Source organism: Denticeps clupeoides, chromosome 5 (assembly GCF_900700375.1).
Source record: "Denticeps clupeoides chromosome 5, fDenClu1.1, whole genome shotgun sequence".
In the NCBI taxonomy this organism is placed as follows: domain Eukaryota; kingdom Metazoa; phylum Chordata; class Actinopteri; order Clupeiformes; family Denticipitidae; genus Denticeps; species Denticeps clupeoides.
The window spans coordinates 28,876,608-28,901,476 of NC_041711.1; the positions used below are offsets into that span (position 1 = coordinate 28,876,608).

Below are 24,869 nucleotides of genomic sequence, written 5' to 3' on the forward strand. Positions count from 1 at the left end.
GCCGGACGCGCTTCTTGTACCAGGAGAGTAAAAGCGAAAGCAGGAAATCCCCGCGCCGTCGTAACGTTTTACTACCGACCGCCGACATTTTCACCAGCGTCAAATGAGATGGAAAGTTCGGGGAAGTTACCGAAACCGCCGGGCAACTCCAGAGGAAATACCAGTTCTAGCAAAACTAGTTGTAATACTCAGTTCTAGTGAAACTAGTTGTAATAATAAAAAGGGTGGTAGTAGCCTAGTGGGTAACACAATCGCCTAAGAACCAGAAGATCCAGGTTCAAACCCCACTTACTACCATTGTGTCCCTGAGCAAGACACTTAACCCTGAGTTTCTCCAGGGGGGGGACTGTCCCTGTAACTACTGATTGTAAGTTGCTCTGGATGAGGGCGCCTGATAAATGCTGTAAATGTAATACTCTGTTCTAGTGAAACTAGTTATAATACTCAGTTCTAGTGAAACTAGTTGTAATACTCTTGTCACTTAATCACGTTGATCGGACTTGATCAGCAGCGTCGGGCTGGTCTGTCGGACTCTCGGTGTGTAGATCTGGTTCCTTCGAGGAAGGTGACGCTTGTTGATGGATTAATTCAATTTTGAGGGTCCTCCAAGTCAGATCGATACACTAAATTACTTAAATCTAATCTGATCTAATCTGACCCTAGGACACCTCGAGTCCTGAATAAAGAACGCCAATTGAATTACTATCTTCAGGTACTGAAATGAGAGCAGTAGTGAGTAACACATTAGTCACCACTTACCAGAGGGACTGTCCCATTTTGAATGTAGTAATACTTTATTTTAACATGGCACAGCAAACAGCACCAACCCTAAGCAGCAGGGGAAAAAATGTGCTTTATAGGAAAGGCCAGGCCAGCATCTCTTCTTTTGACCAACAGCTTGTCCGCCTGGGTGATGCGGCAGTTCTTCTGCTCCTGAAGATACGTGTGTCAGCTTTTATAATGCTGTAATGTGCTATTTTGCCTGTGAAATCCAATTTTTAACAAGGTGTTTTAACAAGGTGTTTGCTTAAAATGTGTGATTTTTTCATCACAACATCAAAAAATCCATATAGCCGGGAAATCCCTATAGCTATAAATCCCTAGGCACTGGTGGCCTAGTGTAATCAGAAGGTTGCCGGTTGAAGTCCCAACCGCCAAGGTGCCACTGAGCAAAGCACACACTGCTCCCCGGGCGCCTGCCATGACTGCCCACTGCTGACTAAGGGTGATGGTTAAAAGCAGAGGACACATTTCATTGTGTCAGCGTGTGCTGTGCTGCAGAGTTTCACAATGACAATCACCTCACTTTCACTTTTTCACTTTCAGTCTTACTAGGCAGCACCAAAAATCCCAGCCCCTTTCTCATCACCAGAGCCAATTAAGCATTTTCCATATTTTCCATATTTATAAGTGCATTAGGAATAAGCTGTGGTGGGCTAGTGCCCCTTTTTGCGTGAGTCCATGCCTTGCACCCATTGATCCGGGGTAGGCAGCTACCTAATGGGAATTGAGTAGTTTATAAAGTGGTTTATGAACTAGTGAGTGGGACTGAGAATGATCTGAGGTAATGCTTACTGAATGATCAGAAAAGAAATGAAATGTCATCCCCAATATTAGATTCTGTTTTTTTTTTCCAAGTGACATCCTTAATAAAAGCGCTTGCTTATTAAAACTAATCAGTAATGTTTAAGACAAACTGTAGTCAATACAGATCCTGATCTCAACACCTACCTTGTCTGTGGCATTCAGTCAGTACAAATCAAAAGGAAAAGATAGACAGAGTGAAGGCAGCGGTAGAAGTACGTGATTTTGAGCAGCTCCTCACAATGGAAAACATAAGCAGACAATATCTTGGTGAAAAAGTGCTTGCATGACCGTGTTCCATTAGACTAACACTTGTTTACACGTATATTTAATTTGAAGTTTATTCGAACTCGTTGGAGTCTGTAGGGTCCAGAGAAGGGAGAGGTGCATTCTTGGTATGTAAAATAGCATTTATCGAGGAACAAAGACATTTCAGAACACACAGTACATGTACATAAACTGCTTTACAAAATTATTTACATGGTCTCTTTATTATATGTCTCCACTTAGAAAAAAGATTTCAAGATTTGCATGGCATTCTATTAAAATATTGTTAGTATGTCATCTTTGCTAGACTTTTATCTTTTTGATGTTAATGTCCACTAAAAGTCCCTGGTCGCTATTTGTTGTCTTTATTGTGACTTTATATCACGTTAGGTGATTAGTTTCTCAGTGGCCTTTTGAAAAAATGGACCACCTTCTTCCCCACCTAGGCTCGCCCTCTCTTGGATCTAGATCTTGTGACTTGTGGGGACCTTCACTAGGCCTTGCTCCTTGCGCATGACTGGTGCATGGATGCTGCAGTCCCGTGCCTCACACACCCCTGGTACACCTGCAATGCCAACACTGCCCGGCTGGCCTACTGGTCCTGGGAAGCCTCTGGGACCCTGTGGGCCGTCTACTCCATCCTTGGGCTCAGCAGGATTTCCAGGCAACCCTGTGACGAACAGTAGAATCCAGACATGTCATGTCTAAGCCACTCGCATTTCACAACTGAATTGTTGCAAAGTTCACTGCTTTTTAGAAGACAAATCATGAAGAGGAATGGATATCTATAACCTTTGACTGTGGTGGCAGAACTCATCTGTGTCTTTGTTCCCTGAACTTCTTCAAGACTGTTAACCTGATGCTAGACACTTGCGTAAATTGTCATCCTACCTCTGAGACCTTGATGTCCATCGTGTCCTTGAAGGCCTCTGCCTGCATCACCCTGATCTCCTTTACGACCTTTTGAACCTTTGTAAAGATAAAAATGAAATTTGATTGCTGGACATTTACCAGGGGAACCGTCATGAATCAGGACTGGTGCAGTTGATGAAATGATACCTCTGTTTCCTTCTGCACCCTTTTGACCCTCAAGTCCAGTCGTCCCTCTTGGACCTCTGTCTCCTTTATCTCCAGCTTTTCCAGATTTGCCCTGGCAAACAGAATTATCCACACAATTAACCACAGTGACATTTACATGAAACTGTCAGACATGATAGTGTGACAACATAATGATCCAGACACTCACTGGTTTGCCAGCTGCTCCAGTTGGTCCTCTGGGTCCTGGGGGGCCAATGAGAGTCCGGTTGTTCACGGGGCAGCCTTGTGCACACTTAGCTCTTATAGATACTGCGTACTGGGAGATCTGAGCTGTGACAACCCCTCTGCACAGCTGCAGGACCTGTTCATCTGTCAGTCCAGGACCCTGAGGTGAAAAACATACCAGCTCATGTGAACGAATAAGAGTTTTTTTTTAGCCAGCCTAGTCTACTCATTGAGTAAATACTGAGAAATAGTCACGTTGAATTTTGATACGTACAGGTTGACCTGGAACACCCTTTGGTCCTGACTGGCCTTTGACTCCAAGGTCTCCACGGGGACCAGGATCTCCCCTTGGGCCAGGAATTCCTGGTGATCCGATTGGCCCAACTCGACCATTTCGTCCAACAGAGCCTTTCTCTCCTTGCTGGCTCCATAAAACCAGAATGCATGGTTTTTGATAGTCACCATTAAACATTGTCTCATATGACACATAAACACACACAAACAGTCACAAGCACGTGTTAACGTAGTAAACAAACCTGTCCCTTGTCACCACGCGATCCCATAGTTCCCTATTGAAAGAGGAAATTGAGTGGTGTTTTAAAAAAAAAAACCTCTACATGTAATGGAAGAAAAACATGTGTTTAAAAAAGTGTGTTTATTTTAGAGGTTACTGAGGGGGGCAGATTTTATTCAACATTCTCAATGTTTTTACCTTTTCTGCCTTTATTCCCTTTGCACCCTTTCTGCCGATACCACCCTGAAAAAGGAACCAGCTTATAAATAGATGTGCCACGACACCATTGGAGGAACTGCTCAGTGCCCTTTGTCATTTAAGTATGAAAAGCCACTGTAACTCTAAAGACATTTGGATTAAAATGCTAAAAGTCCATTGCCTTCAGCTACATGTGATGGTCTTGAAGAACAGAAGCAGTTGTTTGTACTATAAGTACTCACTCTACACAGAAAACCGGTGCTCAGATCAAAAAACACAAAGGGGCTGCCCTGACATGTCATGGGAATACAATCTGTGTACAGTATGTATCAGTCAATAGCGTGTCTCTCTCTATGTGTGTGTGCATGACTGAGTAAAAGGGAGAAATTGTTAAGCTGTGAAAGAGTTGTGACCTTTTCACCATCAGATCCAGTCTCTCCTTTGGCTCCCTGGTAAAAGAACACCACATGATGTTATATTATATTATAAAATGGCTTTTGACATTAATGTTTCTACACTGGTAAATATCATGCAGCTTTCATTGGATGTAGAGTACAGACCCGTGAGCCCTGCAAGCCCTTGGGACCTGGTTTCCCTGGTACCCCTGCATCTCCTGCCTCTCCTTGAGTCCCCTGCAAAAAAATACATTACATAATATATAAACAATATTTTACATATGTAAAGCTTTTTTGGTAAAAGGGATTTTCCCTTGTGCTAGCACTTCCTAATTTTATACTGCAAATGAAAAATGACGTACATACACGATACTGCCTGATCTTTACTTTTGAAACTTGACCTTTTAAATCTCTATCTGTGTGGGCAGGTGTGATTTTTAGCCTCTGAAGTGATGTGGCTCATCTCTTACCCTGGTCCCAACTCTTCCAGGGCGTCCTCTTGGGCCGTTATCCCCTTTCAGTCCCTAATGGTGAAGAAATGTCTCATGACACTCATGAATCACATCAAAATTATTATAATGTTGACCAATCTATACTGTTTATATACCTTGGGCCCAAATGGCCCAGGTGGTCCCATGATCCCAGGAACTCCAAGAGGCCCCTGGGAAAACAGCAATCCAAAATTAGGGATCAGCCGAGTCTTAACACAAATGCTCACAGTTTAGTTTTATACATACATCTTCACCAGGGTCTCCATCACTGCCTGGTAAACCACCAAAACCCCGGTCCCCCTGTGACAGTGAAAATTGTTATTATTAACAGCCTTGATCAGGTTAAAAGTAAAATTATAAAACCTAAAATGTACACAGTAACGCAGAAATGATGTGAACATTATAAAGTGATGTGGCACTGCACCTTGGGACCAGATCGACCCCTGTCTCCTGGTATTCCAGGATACCCCTGCACACAGAAAGAGAGGGATGCTTCATGGTGGAGGGACATTCATAATTTTTCGGAAGATAATATATGTGAGTTGGCTGACAGACCCCGGGTGTATTTCCTTACAGTGTAGCCCTGCTCTCCGAGGTCTCCAGAGAATCCCGGCGCTCCAACCTGACCCTGTGAAGAGGTAGAAAGGACAGATGACTGAACAGATGACGTTCCATGTATATTTTGATATTTTTTGTCATGATGCTCCATTGTGATTTGCCTGCAAAATATCTAGAAAATGTGAGTAATTTTACCTTTTGGCCATTTTTCCCTTGACGACCTTGTTTTCCTGTCTTTCCACCCGATCCCTACGAAATCAATTCACAGACCCCACTGATCAGAAGCTAATTTGGTCACAACATGGGTTTTCCGTAATGGAAATGATTGATTATCGACTGCTTCTGCAGTAATAGATTTACTATATTCATGATTTTATAATTGATTTAAGTACATGTAATGTAAGTACATGTAATGTTTTCTTTACCTTAATACCTTTACCTCCCTTAGAACCCAGGCTTCCTTTTCGGCCCACTGCACCCTGAAATCAGAGTTTTTGTTTTTTTAATAAAGTGTTCTTTTTGAGAATTTAACTTTTTGTAAACCTGCCGGACATATACACCTTCCAGTACTCACTCTGTCTCCTGCACCTCCAACCTCACCACGCGGGCCCTCCATACCAGTCTCACCCTGTGGGTGCAAGGTGATGTAATCAGATGCGAAACATTCCGAAGCATTAATGATGCCATTTGGGTTTTCATAGATCCTCATGTGGCGTGCCAGTGTACAATTTTCTGTTCCATTTTACGTCGTAGTTTGTGATGTCTGAACCACGTCACTGTATTTTCCAGTATGTTATTTCTGAATCTGTTTTATTAAGGCCGGGCAAACCACTGGGTCACCTGGATTACCCTCAAAATTACCCTCAAAAACTCAACAAAAGAACAGCAAGTCAAACTTCTGACTTAGGTGCATTAATGTTTTAATTAGCAGCTCAACTTATTTTATATCAAGAAAAGATCTTGCATATGAGGTTATCATTACCTTTGAGCCTAACAATCCACTCTCACCTCGACCACCAGGAGGTCCAGGTAATCCCTGAAAAAGTGGACAAATCAAGTCTTTGGTGTGTACAGAAAGATAAGATTGAATAAAAAACACGCACAAGTAAGAAATTGTCCTTCTCACCAAGGCACCAGAGAAGCCAGAGCCTCCGTCTTCTCCTTCCAGGCCAGGGTCACCCTAGGGAGACAACATCAGAAGAGTTACAGGAGCTGTACCTTCAGTCTGCTGAGTTAGTTAGTCTTCATTTGTTATTAATATGGGACTAAGACTCACCTCAGGACCTGGGTCTCCACCTCGTCCTCTTACTCCTTTTGTTCCTTTATAACCCTAACAATTGGAAATAGAGAAACTTCAACAACAAAAACTTAGTAAAAATGTCTCTCACAATTTAAGTGTGTCACATAGACCTTATAAGACTGTTAAGTGTTATAAGGCCTTTGGTACTGACCTCCCTTCCTTGAGCGCCTGGTACTCCTGTCTTTCCTTGCAATCCTTTTGAACCCTAGAAGTCATCAAGGAATATCATTTAAATAGTTGTTTCCTTGCATGAAACAAACCCAAGAGTATGTCCTCAGGAGGAAGACCCATCTACCTTTGGTCCAGCAAAGCCAGCGAATCCAGGCTCGCCTGGTTCACAGTCACACTCTGTAGGCCTTTCTTCACCCAGTGAGGCTTGTCCATCAGGACCAGAGTAGCTGTCCTCATCGTATGGCACCTGGGTGGCAAAGGTGGTGTCCTCTTTGGCATAATCGTAGGACTCAGTGGTGGTGGCATAGGGGTATGACTCTTCTGTGATCATGGTGACCACGGTGGGCTCAGGACCGTACGGGTCATATGCAGAGGCAGTCTGTGCATCTTCATAACTGTGGGTGGGCTGTGGTCGATACTCCACTGAGGAAAGTGTTAGGAGGAAGGTGTCAGGGCTGTAAGGTGTCTTACTCTAACCTTAGTCAATGTTAACAGAAAAAACTCAGCATGTTTGCATGACTTGCTGACACCATAACACATTACTTGATTGGTTTCAGTTCACAGAACAGCACCATCTTGTGTTCACAGCTGGGACTTGATTAATAAAGTTCATGGGATGCTTTTCGCACATCCGCACCGTGTACATTTTGTATATAAAGTGCTCTGAAACACCAATAAGCTCCGAAATTGCTACAAAAGCACAATACCTGGGCGTGGGACACCAGAATGGTCATCATATCTGTCAACCAAAGACCCTTCATATGTGTGCCCATCACCTGAAGAACCAAAATATCCATTTTATATTACTACTCTGTAGATACACATTACAGGTTTCCAGTGGCACAGATCATTTTTCTACCTGAGTGGTAGCCAGAGTACTCGTCTTGGGCGTGGGAGGGGAGGGTACAAAACAGCATCACTGTCCATGAGGCATGCAGCACCTGCCATTAACAGAAAACACATATACCCTGACAAAGCCTTTCTGAACAATTATGCTAGAACGCTAGAAACCTTCTCACATGAAAGAACTTTTGTTAAGAAGTTTCACAATTTTAAGATTTACATTGATGTTTACACAATAAAACAGCCGCAGTGACCAGTGAACAGGCATTAGCTATGTTGTGTTAGATCATGTGTACTTGTGTACATACATAAAAGTGGCAAAGTAACAAATAAAAATTAATCAATTTTTATGGATATAAATGAAAAGGTAGTGAGAGTAGAATCCTGCTAAGAAACCTGCATTCAACGTAAAGAATGAAGTAAAGCTGAGTGTCACGGATGGACCTTTTTATGGGTATTCAGGATCCATAACACGGAGCTATAAATGCACAGTGAGCCTAGAAACTCTGACCACACTTTCGTGTAAATCTAGAAAGTACTACTCTGGAGCACATGACTTCAAATGATAGTAATGGAATGGAATGTGCTGTTCCACAAAAGACGCTGATGCTATACACATAACTGAGTAATACTAAAAATTTATTTAACAGAAGGAACATGTCTAAAATAGTTTTAGTGCATCTCAGATATAGTAATTATTTCTTTTTCATATTCTAATCCTGTACCTATTTATACCTTCCTTATAAATGCAAAATGTCTGACACAGAGCATAAGATTGAAAATTGCGATCACAATCCACAAGAGTCTTTCATTTAATTTTGCTTTAGGGGAGGATGTCACAATTAATAATGTGAGGGGTGGAGCCCTGTCATGAAAGCCTGGACTGACCCAGAGGTCCCTTGGGACAGAGAGGTGCGTTGTGGTCTTTAAGGATAGCTGATGGTTTTATTCAAAAGGCAATCACAGTGGGCGACATTATACTTATTTCCCACCAAAGGCTAGAGGTTTGTTTGTTTGCCTTTTGATTTCATGTTAAAAAGAAAGAAAGACAATAATAAATTGACAATTCTGTATTTCATAATTATTCAGAATTTCAGAAGTTCAAACAAAAAGACAGAATAAAGTTGAATTAGTACAGCTACACTGTACTAATACTTACCCAAACATGCACATGACTAAAGGAACTGTAAAATAATGGGTCCTTTCCTTTACCTCCAGAAGTGCACCTGAGGTCTGACCAGCCACATTTTCCACTTACCATCGTCCTGGAGACTCCCATGACTGCCAACCCTGTCCACCAAGCCTCACCCAGCCTTTCGCAGCCTGTGGTAGGCCCTCCGAGAGCCACAGACGTGTCCTTCAGCTCCTTTACAGAGGATGTCCAGATACCCGAAGCGTCCCTGAGCCGCACCGCTCACTCATCCCCCTCCCCACAGGCAGCACTGGTCCCCCTGTACCGAGGTGGCGTGGCGTCCTGCAGCTCCCTCCGGCTCCAGGGCTGCTTCAGCCGCTGCTCCCTCCTCTCTTCAGCTGGGTGAGAAATGTCTGAACCTGCCCCAAACAAACACACCAACCGGGGAGGGAAGGGAAGCAGTGTGGGATCTAACGGAGAGAACGCAGGGACCTACTGAAGTGTGGGGTCAGACGAGTTGGAGGAAATGCTTTAGTGATTTCAATTTACAGACAGAACTAGGGTGGGGGTTTGAGTGCTGTACTAGAGATGCTTCTGAGTTGTGTTTATTTCATATTTTTGTAACTGGCATAAAATTGTTTGGATCCGCCTCTTTTGGTTAACTGACAATGCACATGCCACATGTAAAACATAGCGAATGTAATGTCAAAAATGAAAAAAGGGGCATGTATTCATTCATTGCTGATTATACAAGGGCGATATCAAAAATGCCTGTATTTCCAGTTAAGGGAAACTGATGTTATTTGGACTAAGGTTAGAAATGATGACGGTGTTAAAAAGTTTCTCCTAGGCAGAGGGATGTGGACAGAGGGTTGCGTCGGGAAAAAAGGCACAGTTCAGCTATACTACGACAGAAACGTACATGACTATACATGACTAGGGTGGTAGTAGCCTAGTGGGTAACACACTCGCCTGTGAACCAGAAGACCCGGGTTCGAATCCCACTTACTACCATTGTGTCCCTGAGCAAGACGATTAACCCTAAGTTGCTCCGGGGGGACTGTCCCTGTAACTACTCTGGATAAGGGTGTCTGATAAATGCTGTAAATGTAAATGACTATACTGTTCAGATTCCAATTGTATGGTCTCATAAAACACTTTTTGCACTTTAGTCTATCACAGCAGAAAAATTCAAAGCAAATGTGTACGGTGGTTCATTGTAATATTACTATATCCAGTAACAATGCCATGCCACAAATCTGAACAAAGGAAATGATTAATTGGGTCAATTTTGCGGGCATTTCAGCAATGTGGCCATTTCAGCAGTGAGCTTTTGGTAAAAATGTGTCAGGTGTGACACCACAGTTAAAGATTCTTCTGAATGCAGTCAGTACAATAAACAGCAGCTTGACCTATGAAGGTTTTATGTTGTTCATTCAATGGAAACGGTACAAGGCATCAGCATCAAAACCGGTCCATTTCAAAAAGCAAAAAATCACATCAGTTATTTCAAAAAGCCTTTATTGCCAAAACAATAAAGAGACAATTTTTTTGGTTTTAAATGTTTGTTTAGATAACAAGAGAAAACGAACATTTCCTAAAAAAAATAAACCAATTTAAGCCTTAATCAATTCCAAAGATACACTGTATTCAACAGCTTAAACATTTCTAGAACTATTTAGATGACTTCTTCTTTTTCTTCTTCTTATGATGATGACGATGTCGCTCCTCAGGGGAGTGAGAATCCCTGTAAAAAGTAATTGAAATTTTTAAATCAGTTCAGGAATGTGTGATTTGATTAAAAAAAAAACAAACAAAAAAAACAACTCCAGCTTGAAAATCCGGCTCACCTTCTCCCTTTGCTGCTATTCTCCTCCTCATGGGAAAGTTTCTGGCTGCGCTCTTTACTGCGCTGCCGCCGCTGGTGGGACGTATGCCTGTCCCTGCTGCTCGTGTGGGACTCGGTAGAGGAGGAGCGTCTGTCTTTAGAATCCCTTCTGCGGCCCAGACAGGAGAAAAGATGCTCAACCTCTCTCAACTGGTCTACTGTTCCTACTGTGGCCCCAACATGGGGACGCATAGTTAACCCCAAACTAAACCTCCAGCCTCATATTCACACCGAATGCTGCTGTATGGCACCGTGCATGCATTTAAACATTTTTTATTATCAGGGCTACCTTTGAATTAGTGAAGGGAAGCATGCCAAGTAACAACTTCGTGCATATACGCAACATCGTGAGCAGTACATTTTAAATGATGAATTCAGCCTGAAGGCTGATTTCTCAGAAAATTTGTCACCTGTGAGAGTGTTTGGGGATCTTGGACTCCTCTTCCTCCTTCATCTCTTCTTGCCAGAGTCTGGACAGTTCATTGCAGTGGACACCGATAACTTCCCTGATCACCTGAAGAAAACATTCAAATACAAATAGCAGCGCTCTTTAATAATGTGAGCAACAGACAGACAAACCCTTTTCGAATCCACCTGCATTAAAACACGCCGACCTCAGTGTAGGACTTCTTGGTGATGTGAACGTTTTTTGCCCGGTAGGATTGGCGACGTCTCTTGAAGTCCCTCATTTCTGCCAGTGCTTCCAAGTGAGACTTTGGGCCACTCAGGTTTTCATCTGTACCAAACAGAACATGTAGAGGTGCGGTTCAAGTATCTATTTCCCGGCACTAAAAACAATTATACTATTGCATTCATCCAATTTCTGAACTGCAGCTTTAACACCATTAACAAGCCGAGCTGGTGGATGTAGCCCCAGTGTTGCTTTGGAGCATGAAAAGTCCTTTTTTTTCAGAAATGGGTTTTCAGACTACATTTTTAGCCTGTAACTACAGACTTTTAAGTGAAAGTGAGGTGATTGTCATTTTGCAGCACAGCACATGTGCACACAACAAAATGTGTCCTCTGCTTTTAACCATCACCCTTGGTGAGCAGTGGGCAGCCATGACAGGCACCCGGGGAGCAGTGTGCGGGGACGGTACTTTGCTCAGTGGCATCTCAGTAACACCTTGGCAGCTCGGGACTTGAACCGGCAAACCTTCTGATTACGGGGCCACTTCCTTAACCACTAGGAAGACATGAACACATGTGGAGTTATTTACTTAACCTGGCCTCCACAGTCACTGGACCTGAACCCAGTAGAGATGGTTTGGGCTGAGCTGGACCGCAGAGTGAAGGTAAAGGGGTCAACAAGTGCTAAACACCTCTGGGAACTCCTTCAAGACTGTTGGAAAAGCATTTCAGGTGACGACCTCTTGAAGCTCATCGAGAGAATGGCAAGAGTGTACAAAGCAGTAATCAGAGCAAAGAAACTAGAATATAAAACATGTTTTCAGTTATTTCACCTTTTTTTTGTTAAGTACATAACTCCACATGTGTTCATTCATAGTTTTGATGCCTTCAGTGAGAATCTACCAATGTAAATGGTCATGAAAATAAAGAAAACATATTGAATGAGAAGGTGTGTAATAAAGTATGTAATAAAGGTGCATCCAAACATTGGCCTGTACTGTATGTAATAAAGAGGCCAGTAAGCACGAGTCAAAATATGTACCCTTTTTCAGTTTGGCAACCCAATCCACATAAAGGTCGTCGTTGCTAGTAATTTCCGCTTTCGTTATTTGTTGGTTTGCTTCTCTGATCACATGATCATAAAGAGCAAGTCGGTCTGCCACCGTGAGGTCACATGATGCTCTCTTGTGGTTCTGAGGGACTTCAGGAACGCATGCAGAATAATCACCTGAAGACATGGACACAGATGTTTAGTCTCTCTCACACACACACACATTTACCACCAACAGACAGTTGCAAAAACAATTGCATGTATCAAGCATCATTTAAGGATGCCCCTTTGCACACTACTCCCTGCATAATAGAGGTAGAGGCTGGTGTAGCCGTATTTAACTGCATTAATTAAAAAAAATAGATTAAAAAAACTATAATATTCACATCATAAGAAGTGTTGTACCCAATCAGTTATCAGAACAGAGTGCCAGTTCAGGATTAGATTAGTAAGAACTACACTTGTGAAAAAGGATATCTCACAAAAGGATACGGGCACGGTAAGACTGAACGAGAGGAGAATCGGAGTTCCTCCGATACTCACCCCTGTTACTGAAGGAAAAATAAAAACACAAAGGAAACAATCTGACGTGCACAGCACCTGATACAGTAAGAGATTAAATCGTGGATCGAGGCCTGAGAAAGCAGCCTCATGAACTTACTCTGGCCATAAAGTCCGTCCGACCGTAACGGAGTTGCACTGGCCCTGGCCTGGTGGATGACCTGCTGTTGGGTCGCTTTGTCTGTCACACCGCAAACGAGCACAATTTAGCACGAACACGGAAAACGTGGATACAAGTCAGATGCGGGACCGCGCCGACTCACCCACAATCACGCGTGGGACGCTGGCTTGCTCGTAACAGAAAGTGGGGTCGCACATGGCGGCCTGCGGAAGAGAGAAGAGGAGCATGCAGCACGCACAGCAAGAGGGCGATCCGCGGGGCAACGGCGGCCTTTACCTGCTCGTCTTGGCCGTAGCCCCTTCGACCGAGCTCGCATCTGGCTTTGTGCGCATCCATGGTCCGGCGAGGCACCCGATGGCTCGGGTCGTACGGACAGACGTCCGTCGATTCCTGCCGACGGGGAACGTACAGATCACAATCAAACGCAAACGACGCACACTACCGAGTTCAGGCTGACGACGTGATAGTTTTTACGTCGTTTCCGTGCGAGTGCCGGTCCTGATCCCATCCAAGCTGGTCGAACAGCTCCTTCAGCCGAGTCCGGCACTGTTCCGTGAACGCGGTCAAATCCTGCAAACTCTGCAATCGAGACTGGAGAGTCTCCGGCAAATCACTGTCGACTGGCGGCTCCGACATTTTATACTGCGCGTGAACCCAATAAGCAAAGGAAGAATATTTCAGCAGCAGAACAGCGAGCTGCTCAGCAAAACGTAGGACGCGTAGTGATGACGTCAACATCGCGACGACCGCTTTGTGGGCAGGTTCGCGATGGATATCAACACGATGGATAATCTGGAAACAGATGATTTGATTTCTTTAGCCAGTTAGAAATGTAAAAAAAAAATTACATTACATATCCAGGCCAAACGTATAAAAGAACATCATTTACAGAAGCTTGATAATGTTTTTTTCTGATTGTTGGTAATATTTTAATAATTTGAAAGACTGTCTTTTTGGTTTTCATGATCTGTTCTCCGTGAACATTTTAATGAATAATGTATATTTGAAAGTTTATCTTTATAAAATGTGGATTTAATGAAATCTAATCTAATCTTTGAGACAAATATTACACAACTGTTTTGAAATCTGTATTAATCCCAATTATATACAACTACATAATTTTTTCTGATAAATAAACATTAATTGTACAGTGAAAACATGTTCATTTTGTAATTTCATGTTTTATTGTATATGCTCAGTATTGTACTGATTTGTAAACTACAGGGCAGTGGTGGCCCAGCAGTAAAGGAAGTGGCCCCATAATCAGAAGGTTGCTGGTTTGAATCCCGATCCACCAAGGTGCACATTTTGTTGTGTCTCCGTGCGCTGTGTTGCAGTTTAGTACAATCACAATCACTTCACTTTCACTTGATGAACAGAGTTTGAAATGCAATGAAAGCAACTAAAGCTAAAGATTCATCAAGACCCCATTCACAACCCAGAAAGATGCAGAGCTGGTGTGTTTTTAATTCTGTTAGATGTACTTCTATCTCTCTAGGCATGCTGTATTTTTTTAATGGCCTGCATAACTTTTTACAGTATATTATTTATACTTTAACAATCTTTACTTACAAAAGACACATTGCATTTGAGATATTGTTTATATATTTTAAATGCTAATATTTATTTCCAACATATTCCAACATAATATTTGTAAATAAACCTATATATAAAGTTGATTATTATACATAAGAACAAAATGCTATAAATCTATTGAAAGAAAAACTGGTCCTCATGTGTCATTGTGGCCTCCGTCAAACCATTCACTGGCCTGAAAGACAAACAGGTTTAGATGCTCATAAATCTGCAGTCAGTGCACAATGATAAGTACCCTGCTCGGCTGTACCTACATGACGGCCTCATGAAGTACCACTGTGTCTTCCAGTTCCAGTTCTTCAACTATGTCAACTTCAACCCCCACCAACTGTGCGTTCTTCACTGTAGAAGCAAATAATTTTCATCAGTAGCCAAAATTAACAAAATTAAGTACATATGAACTGATGAACCGTCTCCTGACATGGGGTCTTGGTACCTACCATGCCAAGGATGACCAGGGGAGCAGGTCCAGTGATCTATCACCCCAGCTGCTTCACAACACGGTGTTTGCCTGCAAAAACAGCCACAATCGTCTGTAATCTGGCTGCCTGAATTCTGCCATCTTGAGATCATCTGACCAGTCAATCCATCGGAAGTGTTAAGATATCTGTCTGCTGCGGCGTGTACATGGACTCCCGCTGCCTCTTCGCTGAAGATTCCAAAGTCTATTTCATTAGGATGCTGTATCCCATATTCTTGTGCAACATCTCCTGTGGAATAGAGATAAGAGGTGAGAACAGTGGGGAACAGAGGTGAGGGGGTGTGTGCAGTGAGCATGGCACCATTACATCATGAATATCTACTGTGTATGCGCTGTGCCAGTTCACCTGCTGTGTTTGGCTATGAATATCTACTGTCATCTGTTCATGCTGGCACTGCAGCTAGATACCCTTTAAATATCCCATTTTTCATCGCGGTGGAGGTTTAAAAACAACCAGAAATGTATAAATGTATCACAACTGATGAACATATATAACATATATAGATAGAAATATTAACTGATTTGTTATATAGTAACTGATTATAATGAATGGTTTGAATATCATAATACAAAAGGTAATTCAGCATGAATTATTCACAATAAAAAAAAAGATAGATCTTTTTACCTGTATATTGAGAATTGTCATCATCAGACAGTATTATAGTTTCCTCTTCCCCGTGTTGCAGATGATAACAGGAACAATGCGTTTCATTTCTTCCGCAGGGTTGATGGTTGAGAAATCCAGCACATGAACTGCAGAAGCTTGTTTTTTGCTGCTGATACATCCTGATTCGGTTTTGGTGGAAGCACAGACCGAGATGGTTCTGCCAAACCTGATCTGACTGCCCTGATAGCACAGTGAGCGGCTTGTTATCTGTGGATTTCCAGGCTTCTCTGTTGAAGCACGAATCAGAGCTTCCTGTCCAAACAGGATGTAAAGTCTTATCACTGTCTCCCAATTTTTTTTTTATCTCGTTCATATAAAAGACTATGTCATATGAAGCCTTAATAACTGTTTCACATCTAAATCATTTCATTATTTGGTGTTACTAACCTTTGCTTTCAAATTAGCGAACGTTCACTACTGTATATGTACACAAAGGCAGAGATTCTGTAAGATTATGTTAATTATATTTCATATTTAAGTTTAAACACAGCCATTTACTGAATGGACTCTCACAATTTGATGCCGAACAGCCAAACTCTGCTACCAAGGTGAGGTTGTAGAAGACAATTTCATGACAAGACTGAACACAGCATCAAGACTATTTTAACAAGGTAGTTATACTGCACCAGGTAAAGCAGACAGGGGTTCCAATATGTGCTGTTCCAGCTATTTTGAAGGAACACAAAGAAAGTGCAATGTTTTGAATTGCATGTGCAGGGGTTGGCAGCGGATGAAAAGCACACCGCTCTTATGTCCAGAAGTGCCATTAGCTCGGGACCGGCAGAGAACAGCGGGACCCAGGTACCCAGGACCCTTCTGGGGAATCTGTCCAGAATCTGACCAATAACAAGTATCTGCAGGCAACAGAGAGATTTGGAGACTTGGTCTGGATTAATGTGTCCTCAGACCTGGCAAATCCAAGCAGATATTTATCCATCATATTCTGCAGAACAACGACCCCAAACAGTGTCATTAAGAACTATCTTTAGTGTACAGAAGAATAATGAGCCCTGGGAGTGATGGTATGGGCCAGGATTCCTTGTTAACATTTATGCTGAAGTTCTGATCTCAGCATCATTGAGTCTGTCTGGGATTATATGAAGTGTCAGAAGGACTTGAAGCCATTTACATGAACAGAAGCTCAGTTTTTTAGAGCTACCAGCAGAATTCCTACAAAAACGGTGTGCAGGCCTTCCTAGAAGAACGTATACTGTTTTGAAGGGAAAGGGGATGTCAAACCCCTCAAAGAACCCAATTTGACAGCTGATGACACTGAAAAACAACCAACAGGACCTGAGATCATGTCCATCGACATGTCTGAGATGTTCATATAGCTGCTTTGCTGCTTCTTGCTTGGTGCTCAAGAAAAATCAACTAATAGTGGTTGACACTGTTTACAAGCACTTTCTTACATATTCATTACTCTATAAAACTGTGGGTTTTTCACCGTGTAAATGTACCTATCTGATCCTCATACCACTGTGGAAAACTTGATCTATTTTATAATATTACTGTAAATGCACCAAGCACCTTTATTTTATAAAAATCTTAGTTTTAACGATATTCAGACCAATATGGCAACCCTGCTTTTGACTTTAGAAGCATATAGAGAGCAGATTCCTGCAACAAAATGGACACGATTCTCTTCACAACAGCAATAGATTGGAGAGAGACTGGAGATGGGGACAAGTCCAAATAGGCAGCTACTCTCCGGAATAAGGCGACACACGAGTCGAAAGTCGCTTAAATGCGGCGGGCCTGGCAACACAGCCGCCGGGCCTGCTTCCGCCCTGTGAGGGACGGGCGCTGGTCTCACCGGATCCACGGGCAACTTCACGTCCACACCTTCCTCGGCACCGAGAGACCTTACCAACACATCTGTTTTATAAAGATGAATTTCCCAGGATATGGCGCTCCGCAGGCGGGATATCCAGGAGGGGTAAGCGAACGTCTCAGCCTGCGTGTTGCTTTAAGTAGTCAACGCGGAAGTGGCACCGTGACTTCACCCATGCACCCATTTAAGATTACAGTATGAACATTTCTTTTACAGTATGAACATTTATTGATGTGCATTTGTTTGTATGTTCATTGTGGACCGAGATGGACGAACGAACCTCAGTCAAGTTCCATCTGCTTCACGAGAAAAGTGACTCAGATGTTCATATATGCGTCTTTTTACGCGATATTCGGTCACGTCTTGTTAATAAACGCTCATAATGTTAAAACGAGCAGCAATATACAACGTACATGTTTTGCTGTATCCTGCGAATATCCTAGATTTATGTAGGCTGGGCCACACCCACACTAACACAGGTCCGATTAGCGCTGGTATTTACTTCTGTTGTGTTGAGTATTAGCTAAAACTGAGCTACACTGTGAGGGTTTCATATGTGTGTATGTGAGTTTTCAGTAATATAAATGTATGCTTGTCAGTTTCATATGTGTATGTGTTTCACATGCGTCTGTGTAACAAAAGTCCGAAATATTTCCTAAACGGCCCCTCATAGGTTTTATTACTGCTTTGAATCGGGTCACAAGAATCCATAGAACCACCTTCCGGATATACTGAAAAGTTTTCACTCACACGAACATGTGAAAAGTTTCACTAATGCTATATTGGTGTTTAACACACTGTTTAAGTTTTGTTTGTTATATAGTAGTCGGTTACACCTGTGTCTGTGTGAGCGTTTCTTGTGTGTGCGCGTCCATTTCACCTTTATCTGTGTGAGCGTATCATATGTGAATGTGTGTGTCCTCTTCACCTGTGTCTGTGTGAGCGTTTCTTGTGTGTGCGCGTCCATTTCACCTGTATCTGTGTGAGCGTTTCATTTGTGAATGTGTGTGTGTTTCACATGTGTTTGTGTAACAAAAGTCTGAAATATTTCTTAAACGGCCCCTCATACTACACCAGTCTGTCACAAGGCTGAAAGGATTGGTAAGTCTCTCCTTTACATCAGGCCCTGTTCGTCCTGAAAACAACTAATCCAGTGCAATCTGAAGTTTATATTACAGAGTTTTTCAAATAAGAATGTGCAGAATTTTCATCCAGGTGATGCAACACTATCAGATGCTTCTCTCTCGCTTTTTTCCTTTGTACATTTGGTGTCATCTGTTGAAAGGACATTGTTCAGCCGTCCATTAAGATGCAGCTCTGCCTGATTTGGACAGAATAGTCTTCCTATTGACCGTCCCTCCACTGTGGTTTCATACTGTGTTTTTTTTTTGTGGCAATGAGAGCTGTGGTGTGATTCTGAGTGCAGACTCACACCACATTGCACAGGAAACGTAAAACTGCAGCTCCAGTCTACAGATGGGGTCTACAGACCCCAGCACGTCGCTGACATTTCAATGAAAGCCAGAGAATGCAAATGTTTCGTATTGTTATGCAAAAAAATCACACAACACATCAAATACCTCCTGCTGACAAAATGAGTCCTGTAGAGTTTTGGAAATTCATGATGAGAGTCTACTCAGAAGCATTCTGTTAAAACCACCGTCTTCTCCACAAAAGCACACTTGTCATGGAAAGACTAGGTTTGCAAGGTGAGCATTGTGGTTGAGATTATAACAGTTCACATTAACTGGAGTTGCATAACCAACTCTTCTATTTTTGACATTTATATCAGGGACATGGAGTTCTTTAATTTATTCCTCAAACCAATTGTGTTCAGTTAAATATACAGAGGTGCGATTTTGCTATTAAAACATGCATGCTGACTTGTTAAATTCAATTTATCTATTATAACAACAGAAGGATTCTGAAGGAATCTCTCTCTCTCTCTCTCTCTCTCTCTCTCTCTTTCCCTTTGTTTTAGTATGGAGGTGCTCCGGGAGCTCCTGGCTACGGAGGATTTCCTGGCCAGCAGCAAGACCCTCTCTATGGATACTTCAGTGCAGTCGCTGGCCAGGTCACCAATTTTGTTCTGACTGTTTTGCAATTGTTTAAGGGGGTTGTGATTTTTATTTATTTATTTATTTATTTTTATGGGTTTTTAGGAATATTTTAAAATTGATGGAAGACTGACATGTGTCCTGGTTTTTATAGGATGGCCAGATATCTGCAGAGGAGCTTCAGACATGCCTGAGCCAGGCCAATTTCTCTGGAGGTTACAAACGTAAGCTGTCACTCAGACACATTTTTTGTTGTTATTCAACAATATTTCAAATAGATATATTATTATGACATTACATTATTCAGTTTACAGCAATGACATTTGCCCCTTTTATTTTTTTTCCCCAGCTTTTAACTTGGAGACTTGTAGGCTGATGATAAACATGCTGGATGTATCCTTAACCACAAAACCGACATACAGAGAAGAAACTCACTGACAGAACCATAGTTATAATAACCATTGAAAAAAGTGAGAGTAGATGGCAAGAGATCATTGTGTTTAGTGTCTGAATGTATCAGCACCCGATACTGTTAGGGCGTATGAGATTTTTCCTTAGCAGGTTGCACCTCCAGAGAGACATGTCTGGCCAGATGGGCTTCAATGAGTTCAAAGAGCTCTGGGCAGTGATAAATGGATGGAAGCAGCACTTCATGTCCATTGACCGAGACCAAAGTGGAACAGTAGACCCCCAGGAAATGCATCAGTCAGTCGCATCCATGGGTAATGAAGCTAATGGCTGATGTTTTCAAGTGTGTTACACACAAGGCTCAGTACCAAGAGTAATCAGATCATCAGGATGAATTTTCAATATTTGTCTGTTTTTATTCTTTTCTGTAGGCTACAGACTGAGCCCACAGGCCATGAACTGCATCATTAAGCGCTACAGCACTCAAGGGAAGATCACCTTCGATGACTATGTGGCCTGTTGTGTTAGACTTCGATCTCTGACTGGTGAATACAGAATTCGTACAGTATATGATGTACCGAACTCCACAGTTTACCCCCCCCATGCATTTTAAATAACCAAAATGCTGAAGTCAATATGATTGTGACGCAGATCTGTTCCGGAAACGAGACCAGGCTCAGCAAGGCATGGCTACATTCAACTACGATGATGTAAGTTTCCGATTTAAGATTTTGGTGAAATATACTAATACTTGGTGAAGTATTCGTTCTGATTTGGGTTGAAATTAGGGCTGCAACAATTACTACGATTACTAAAAGAGTTAGCAACGAATTTCCTAATAGATGCGTTGTGTCGCGCGATGAGGAGACATTTGATTATTAAAAAAAAAAAAAAAAAAAAAAAACTTTATTTGAGCGCGGAGCGGAGTGAACACACTCGGTCTCTCTCACGCACAGATGCTAGCAGAGTTTGGTGCCTCATAGACAGCATGGAGCCAAAAAAATTTTTTTTTGTAATTTTGTCTCGTTTCCAGTCCAAATATCTAAAAAATCTTAAATCAAGATTACTAGACAACAAAAATTCCATGAGAAAATTAAGTGATGCTTAAAACTTCTGTTTGAGATTATATCTCATTAAGATTAGTTTTCTTACCCCATTGGCAGATAATTTTTGTTTTAAGCAATCACTTAATTTTTAGATGTTTTTTCAGAAAACAAGACAATTTCTTATGCTATTTCATGTGTCTAGTGAATGAATCTTGATTTAAGATTTTTTAGATATTTGGACTGAAAACAGGAAAAGTTTAGAAAAGCATTTTTGCAGTGTATATTCTGTGATTTGTCCCATATAGGTTATTATTGATATATATTTGTGTGTTGTACTTTTTAATTTAATTTTAAAGTTATTTTATAGCACTTGGTCATCTTAAGATGTGTTTAAATGTGGTATATAAATTAACCTTGCACTTACTACATTGATGGTAATAATTTAATGAATAAGCTTCAAGTGGGCTTGAGCGATAGTGTGTGTGTGTGTGTGTGTGCGTCTGCAAGTGTGTGCATCTGCAGTGTAGTGTAGAGAACAAGTTCTGACATTCAAACAAATCCTGTTAAATTTTCTGATTTGTATTGTTCTTTATTTTTTTTTATAAATGATTTATCATTCTGGCAGCTCAGGTGGCACTTTATTTAAAAAAAAAAGGCTATATTTGGCAGATGTAAAGCATACATGTGTATGTTTTTTGTGTCAGTCCTTTTTTTTTTTTTATTATAACAGCTCAAGGAGCGACATGTTTGTGCACTTTCTAAAGATTTTGGTTCTGTTTTTGAATAAAGGGTTGGAAATGAATGCTTTTCTGTTTTTTTTTTTTTTTTATCCGATTCTACTATTAATAAAAAAAAAAAAATAGACAGATTAATTGATTATTATTCATTAGTTGCAGCCCTAGTTGAAATCATTATGCACTGTGGTATACCATGAGATATTGACACTGATTTACTGATTTTCTGTATTCAGCCTTATGTATATGACCATGGCATACCATTGTCAGTATAAGTTTTTTTTAATTAATCTTTTCCTTCCTTATCTCTGTCTTTCTCTTACAGTTCATCCAGTGCACCATGTCTGCATAAGGAAATATGTGTAGCCAGGACTCCACAGACACCATTCCTTTATTAATTTGCAATGTTAACCATGTGTATGATTTTGTATTGAGTATATTCACAGTAACCACTTGCATAACTTTTTTACATTTAACAATTAAATGAAGTTTGTATGGAAGTACTGTCTGAAATATGAACCACCTAACCCAAAGGTGATTAACATTTCACTGTGGTTAGCATATTAAAATATTTGTTAAAAAATTGTCATTTTTATTTGTACGCCACTTAAGTCTGTTTCCTAGTTTTTTTCTATCCACATGTCTAAATGTCATACCCTGTTGTGATGTTAGTCACTCTTGTGTTACTGTTATTACATTATATACACATATTGGATGTATAAAGCTGTGTTGTGTGTGGGATTTTATTGTAGGAACCGTATTACATTTCATATAATTATGTAAGTTTTTCTATTATTCCCTTCAGAACTTGTTTCAAGGATCTTCTTTAAAAAAAAAAAAAAAAAAGAAGGGTTCAAAGTCAGGGAAGACTTTTATTACTGGCTGGTTGAAAGGGCAAAACCTGTAAAACTTACCCTCCATGTGTTGGGTGCAATCCCTGCTCTAGATAAAGAAATTATGCATTTCGACACACAAACATACAGACACACATGAAATGTTGTCCTACTGGTTTTCTCTGTGGTGTTCAGACCACTGTGAGATGTGGTTTTATTTGTCTTTGTTGGTGTATTTGCAGTCATTTTCCACCAGATGTCACTGTTTCTCCAGGACAAGCGGGTTTCTTGGTTTGTAAGATCATCCTATGGGTTCCACCTTGTGGTGCAGATGATGACTGCATACTGTGTTTCACCAAGTCCAAAAGGCAAATAAACAAATGAATCCCATGCAGAACCCCGAAAACAGTTCAATTTTACTTAGATCAAAGAAACATGGAATCTGTTGGGTTCCAGTGGGATTCCAGTAGTTCCACTAGTGCACTGAACAGAAATGATAAGCCAAAAAGTAAACAGCGTTTATGTGTAGACAGAAAACAGTCAAGCATGCAGGAATTACACAGACCTCATGGTTCACATGTGTTTTTAGTGAAGCAAAGAGTGTAAGTTCGCGATGAATCAACATAGACAACCAGCTCGGACAAATATACCTTCCAGGACCTAAATAACGTTGTTTCCACCGAAATATTGCCATCCATTCTGATTATATCAGGAATACAAATAGTAGTTTTATGTTTCCCTTCAAACTCTTTTTAACTCCTGGCTGCACAGGAATTTTCTAATAATTAAGGAAGGTAGTAGTTGTTCTGGCAGTTAATCTACCAAGATGGTCATTAAATGAACTACCCATTGCTATGTAGCATTACAAATGGCAGGCATATTTGTGAACCATATTTTTGCATAAAACCTCATAGTACAGACATTCAAATACACTGAGTGGATGTCAATTTATTGTGCAAATCGTTTTTTAGCCATTTTAAAAAAGATATTAATGATTTGTTAGATAATGCTTGGAAAACCAATTACAGAGTAAATTAATACTGAATACAGGGATAGTAACTGACTTAATAGATTTGTAACAATTTAGAAATGACGTGCAAGCATGTTTTCTTTGCATACAATTAACTGAAGTTCTGTGACTTTCTTGCAGATCCCTGTATTCTGTACTCCAGGTGCGTTGAGTAGTGAAAGTATTTGTGCATTTGTCTGCGTGTCCGCACACATGCACACAAATGTGTCACAGAACTATTTACTTTCTTGTGCAAAGGGTCTTTCTGCAATAAAGGTATATTTGATCAGTCCTATCTCAAGGAGTCCATGACCTTTGACCTTTCCAACGGTCCAAACAAAAACCAGAGCGTATGTCATAAACTGTCACATTAGCCATTCCACCGTGCTCCATGTGCACTGCACGTTTTCTTAAGTGATGCTAATTGCATGTGAGCACACATTTGGGTTGCACAACTCCAAAGGTGCGCCAGAGTGCTACAAAAGCAAGTGGGCTTTGCAGTGAGCATTTGGGGTGTTAATTATTTTGACCTGTTAGGAAGGCCACAGGGCTATCGGTGGATAGGGGACACAATCGTGGAAAATGACATTCATGAACAACCAATAGGCTGTAATGAATTGCTAGTTAAGGCTCTTGAGCAATGCTGGTGGGAACATAGGAATATAGGAGTGGAGTCATATGTTTAAGCTTTTGTATGGACATACAGGGGTTGGTTTGGTGAAGCTGAAAATCAATATGTGAAAGATAGCCGGCCAGATAAGGATGGAATGAGTAATGGAGGAGTTTCACTCCAGTCGTTTCTGTTCATTCATATCATTACCATTAAGTATTAACGTGTTTCTGTTGTGTCTTGTGTGCTGAAGACCTCTTCAGGTCTCAGTGTTATTGTTCTCCATCTGCAAACACTGTGGAGGAAAAAATCTCCCTCATCCTTCTTCCATCCCTTTTTCCTGGTTCTCTCATTTAAAAATATGCATTGAGAAGAAAAGAGAACATTTCCATGTATTTACGTTGATCTGTCTGTTTGAATTAATGTCTCTTTAATGATTTTTTAAAATAAAAAAGGTCTTGTATGCCTGCAGTTTGCTGCATTACCAATTTCATTTCCCAGTGGGATTGGTGCCTATGCTGCCATTTAATCGTGCTTGTTTTACTCTGAGGTTCAGGGATTTCTGGCAGAGAGTGACGTAGCTGTGTCTGTCAGTCATCTCTTCATTGTTAACAGCGCCTCTCTGAT

The 24,869-nt window shown here is 41.2% G+C and overlaps 3 protein-coding genes across 5 annotated transcripts; 1 reads left to right on the top strand and 2 right to left on the bottom strand.

Annotated features, from left to right (window-relative positions):
* Window positions 1-2,307: 2,307 nt before the first annotated feature.
* LOC114789951 (collagen alpha-1(I) chain) lies at window positions 2,308-8,863 on the bottom strand. The gene is made up of 25 exons (XM_028979441.1): window positions 8,843-8,863; window positions 7,601-7,682; window positions 7,449-7,517; window positions 6,866-7,164; window positions 6,722-6,775; window positions 6,547-6,600; window positions 6,397-6,450; window positions 6,253-6,306; window positions 5,845-5,898; window positions 5,696-5,749; window positions 5,466-5,519; window positions 5,287-5,340; window positions 5,137-5,181; window positions 4,959-5,012; window positions 4,829-4,882; window positions 4,692-4,745; window positions 4,387-4,458; window positions 4,240-4,275; window positions 3,827-3,871; window positions 3,651-3,683; window positions 3,389-3,535; window positions 3,098-3,274; window positions 2,911-3,001; window positions 2,743-2,820; window positions 2,308-2,521 (listed from the first exon to the last, which is right to left on the bottom strand). The coding sequence occupies exons 1-25, from the start codon at window positions 8,861-8,863 to the stop codon at window positions 2,316-2,318; spliced, it is 1,995 nt and encodes a 664-aa protein (XP_028835274.1). The 3' UTR covers window positions 2,308-2,315.
* A 1,357-nt stretch (window positions 8,864-10,220) lies between these two features.
* On the bottom strand, window positions 10,221-13,833 carry snrnp48 (small nuclear ribonucleoprotein 48 (U11/U12)). 3 transcript variants are annotated; one of them, XM_028980482.1, is made up of 10 exons: window positions 13,442-13,827; window positions 13,244-13,357; window positions 13,110-13,170; window positions 12,947-13,027; window positions 12,829-12,836; window positions 12,277-12,462; window positions 11,219-11,340; window positions 11,015-11,118; window positions 10,567-10,713; window positions 10,221-10,463 (listed from the first exon to the last, which is right to left on the bottom strand). In XM_028980482.1, the coding sequence occupies exons 1-10, from the start codon at window positions 13,473-13,475 to the stop codon at window positions 10,391-10,393; spliced, it is 930 nt and encodes a 309-aa protein (XP_028836315.1). In that variant the 5' UTR covers window positions 13,476-13,827; the 3' UTR covers window positions 10,221-10,390. The 3 variants fall into 3 exon arrangements, with proteins under 3 accessions (XP_028836315.1, XP_028836312.1, XP_028836314.1); XM_028980479.1 differs by having other exon boundaries at window positions 13,110-13,357; window positions 13,442-13,833; XM_028980481.1 differs by lacking the exon at window positions 12,829-12,836 and having other exon boundaries at window positions 13,442-13,829.
* A 3,641-nt stretch (window positions 13,834-17,474) lies between these two features.
* sri (sorcin) lies at window positions 17,475-23,023 on the top strand. Its single transcript, XM_028979929.1, has 8 exons — window positions 17,475-17,650; window positions 19,527-19,619; window positions 19,757-19,826; window positions 19,952-19,995; window positions 20,177-20,324; window positions 20,442-20,555; window positions 20,662-20,720; window positions 22,116-23,023. The coding sequence occupies exons 1-8, from the start codon at window positions 17,603-17,605 to the stop codon at window positions 22,140-22,142; spliced, it is 603 nt and encodes a 200-aa protein (XP_028835762.1). The 5' UTR covers window positions 17,475-17,602; the 3' UTR covers window positions 22,143-23,023.
* Window positions 23,024-24,869: the final 1,846 nt, after the last annotated feature.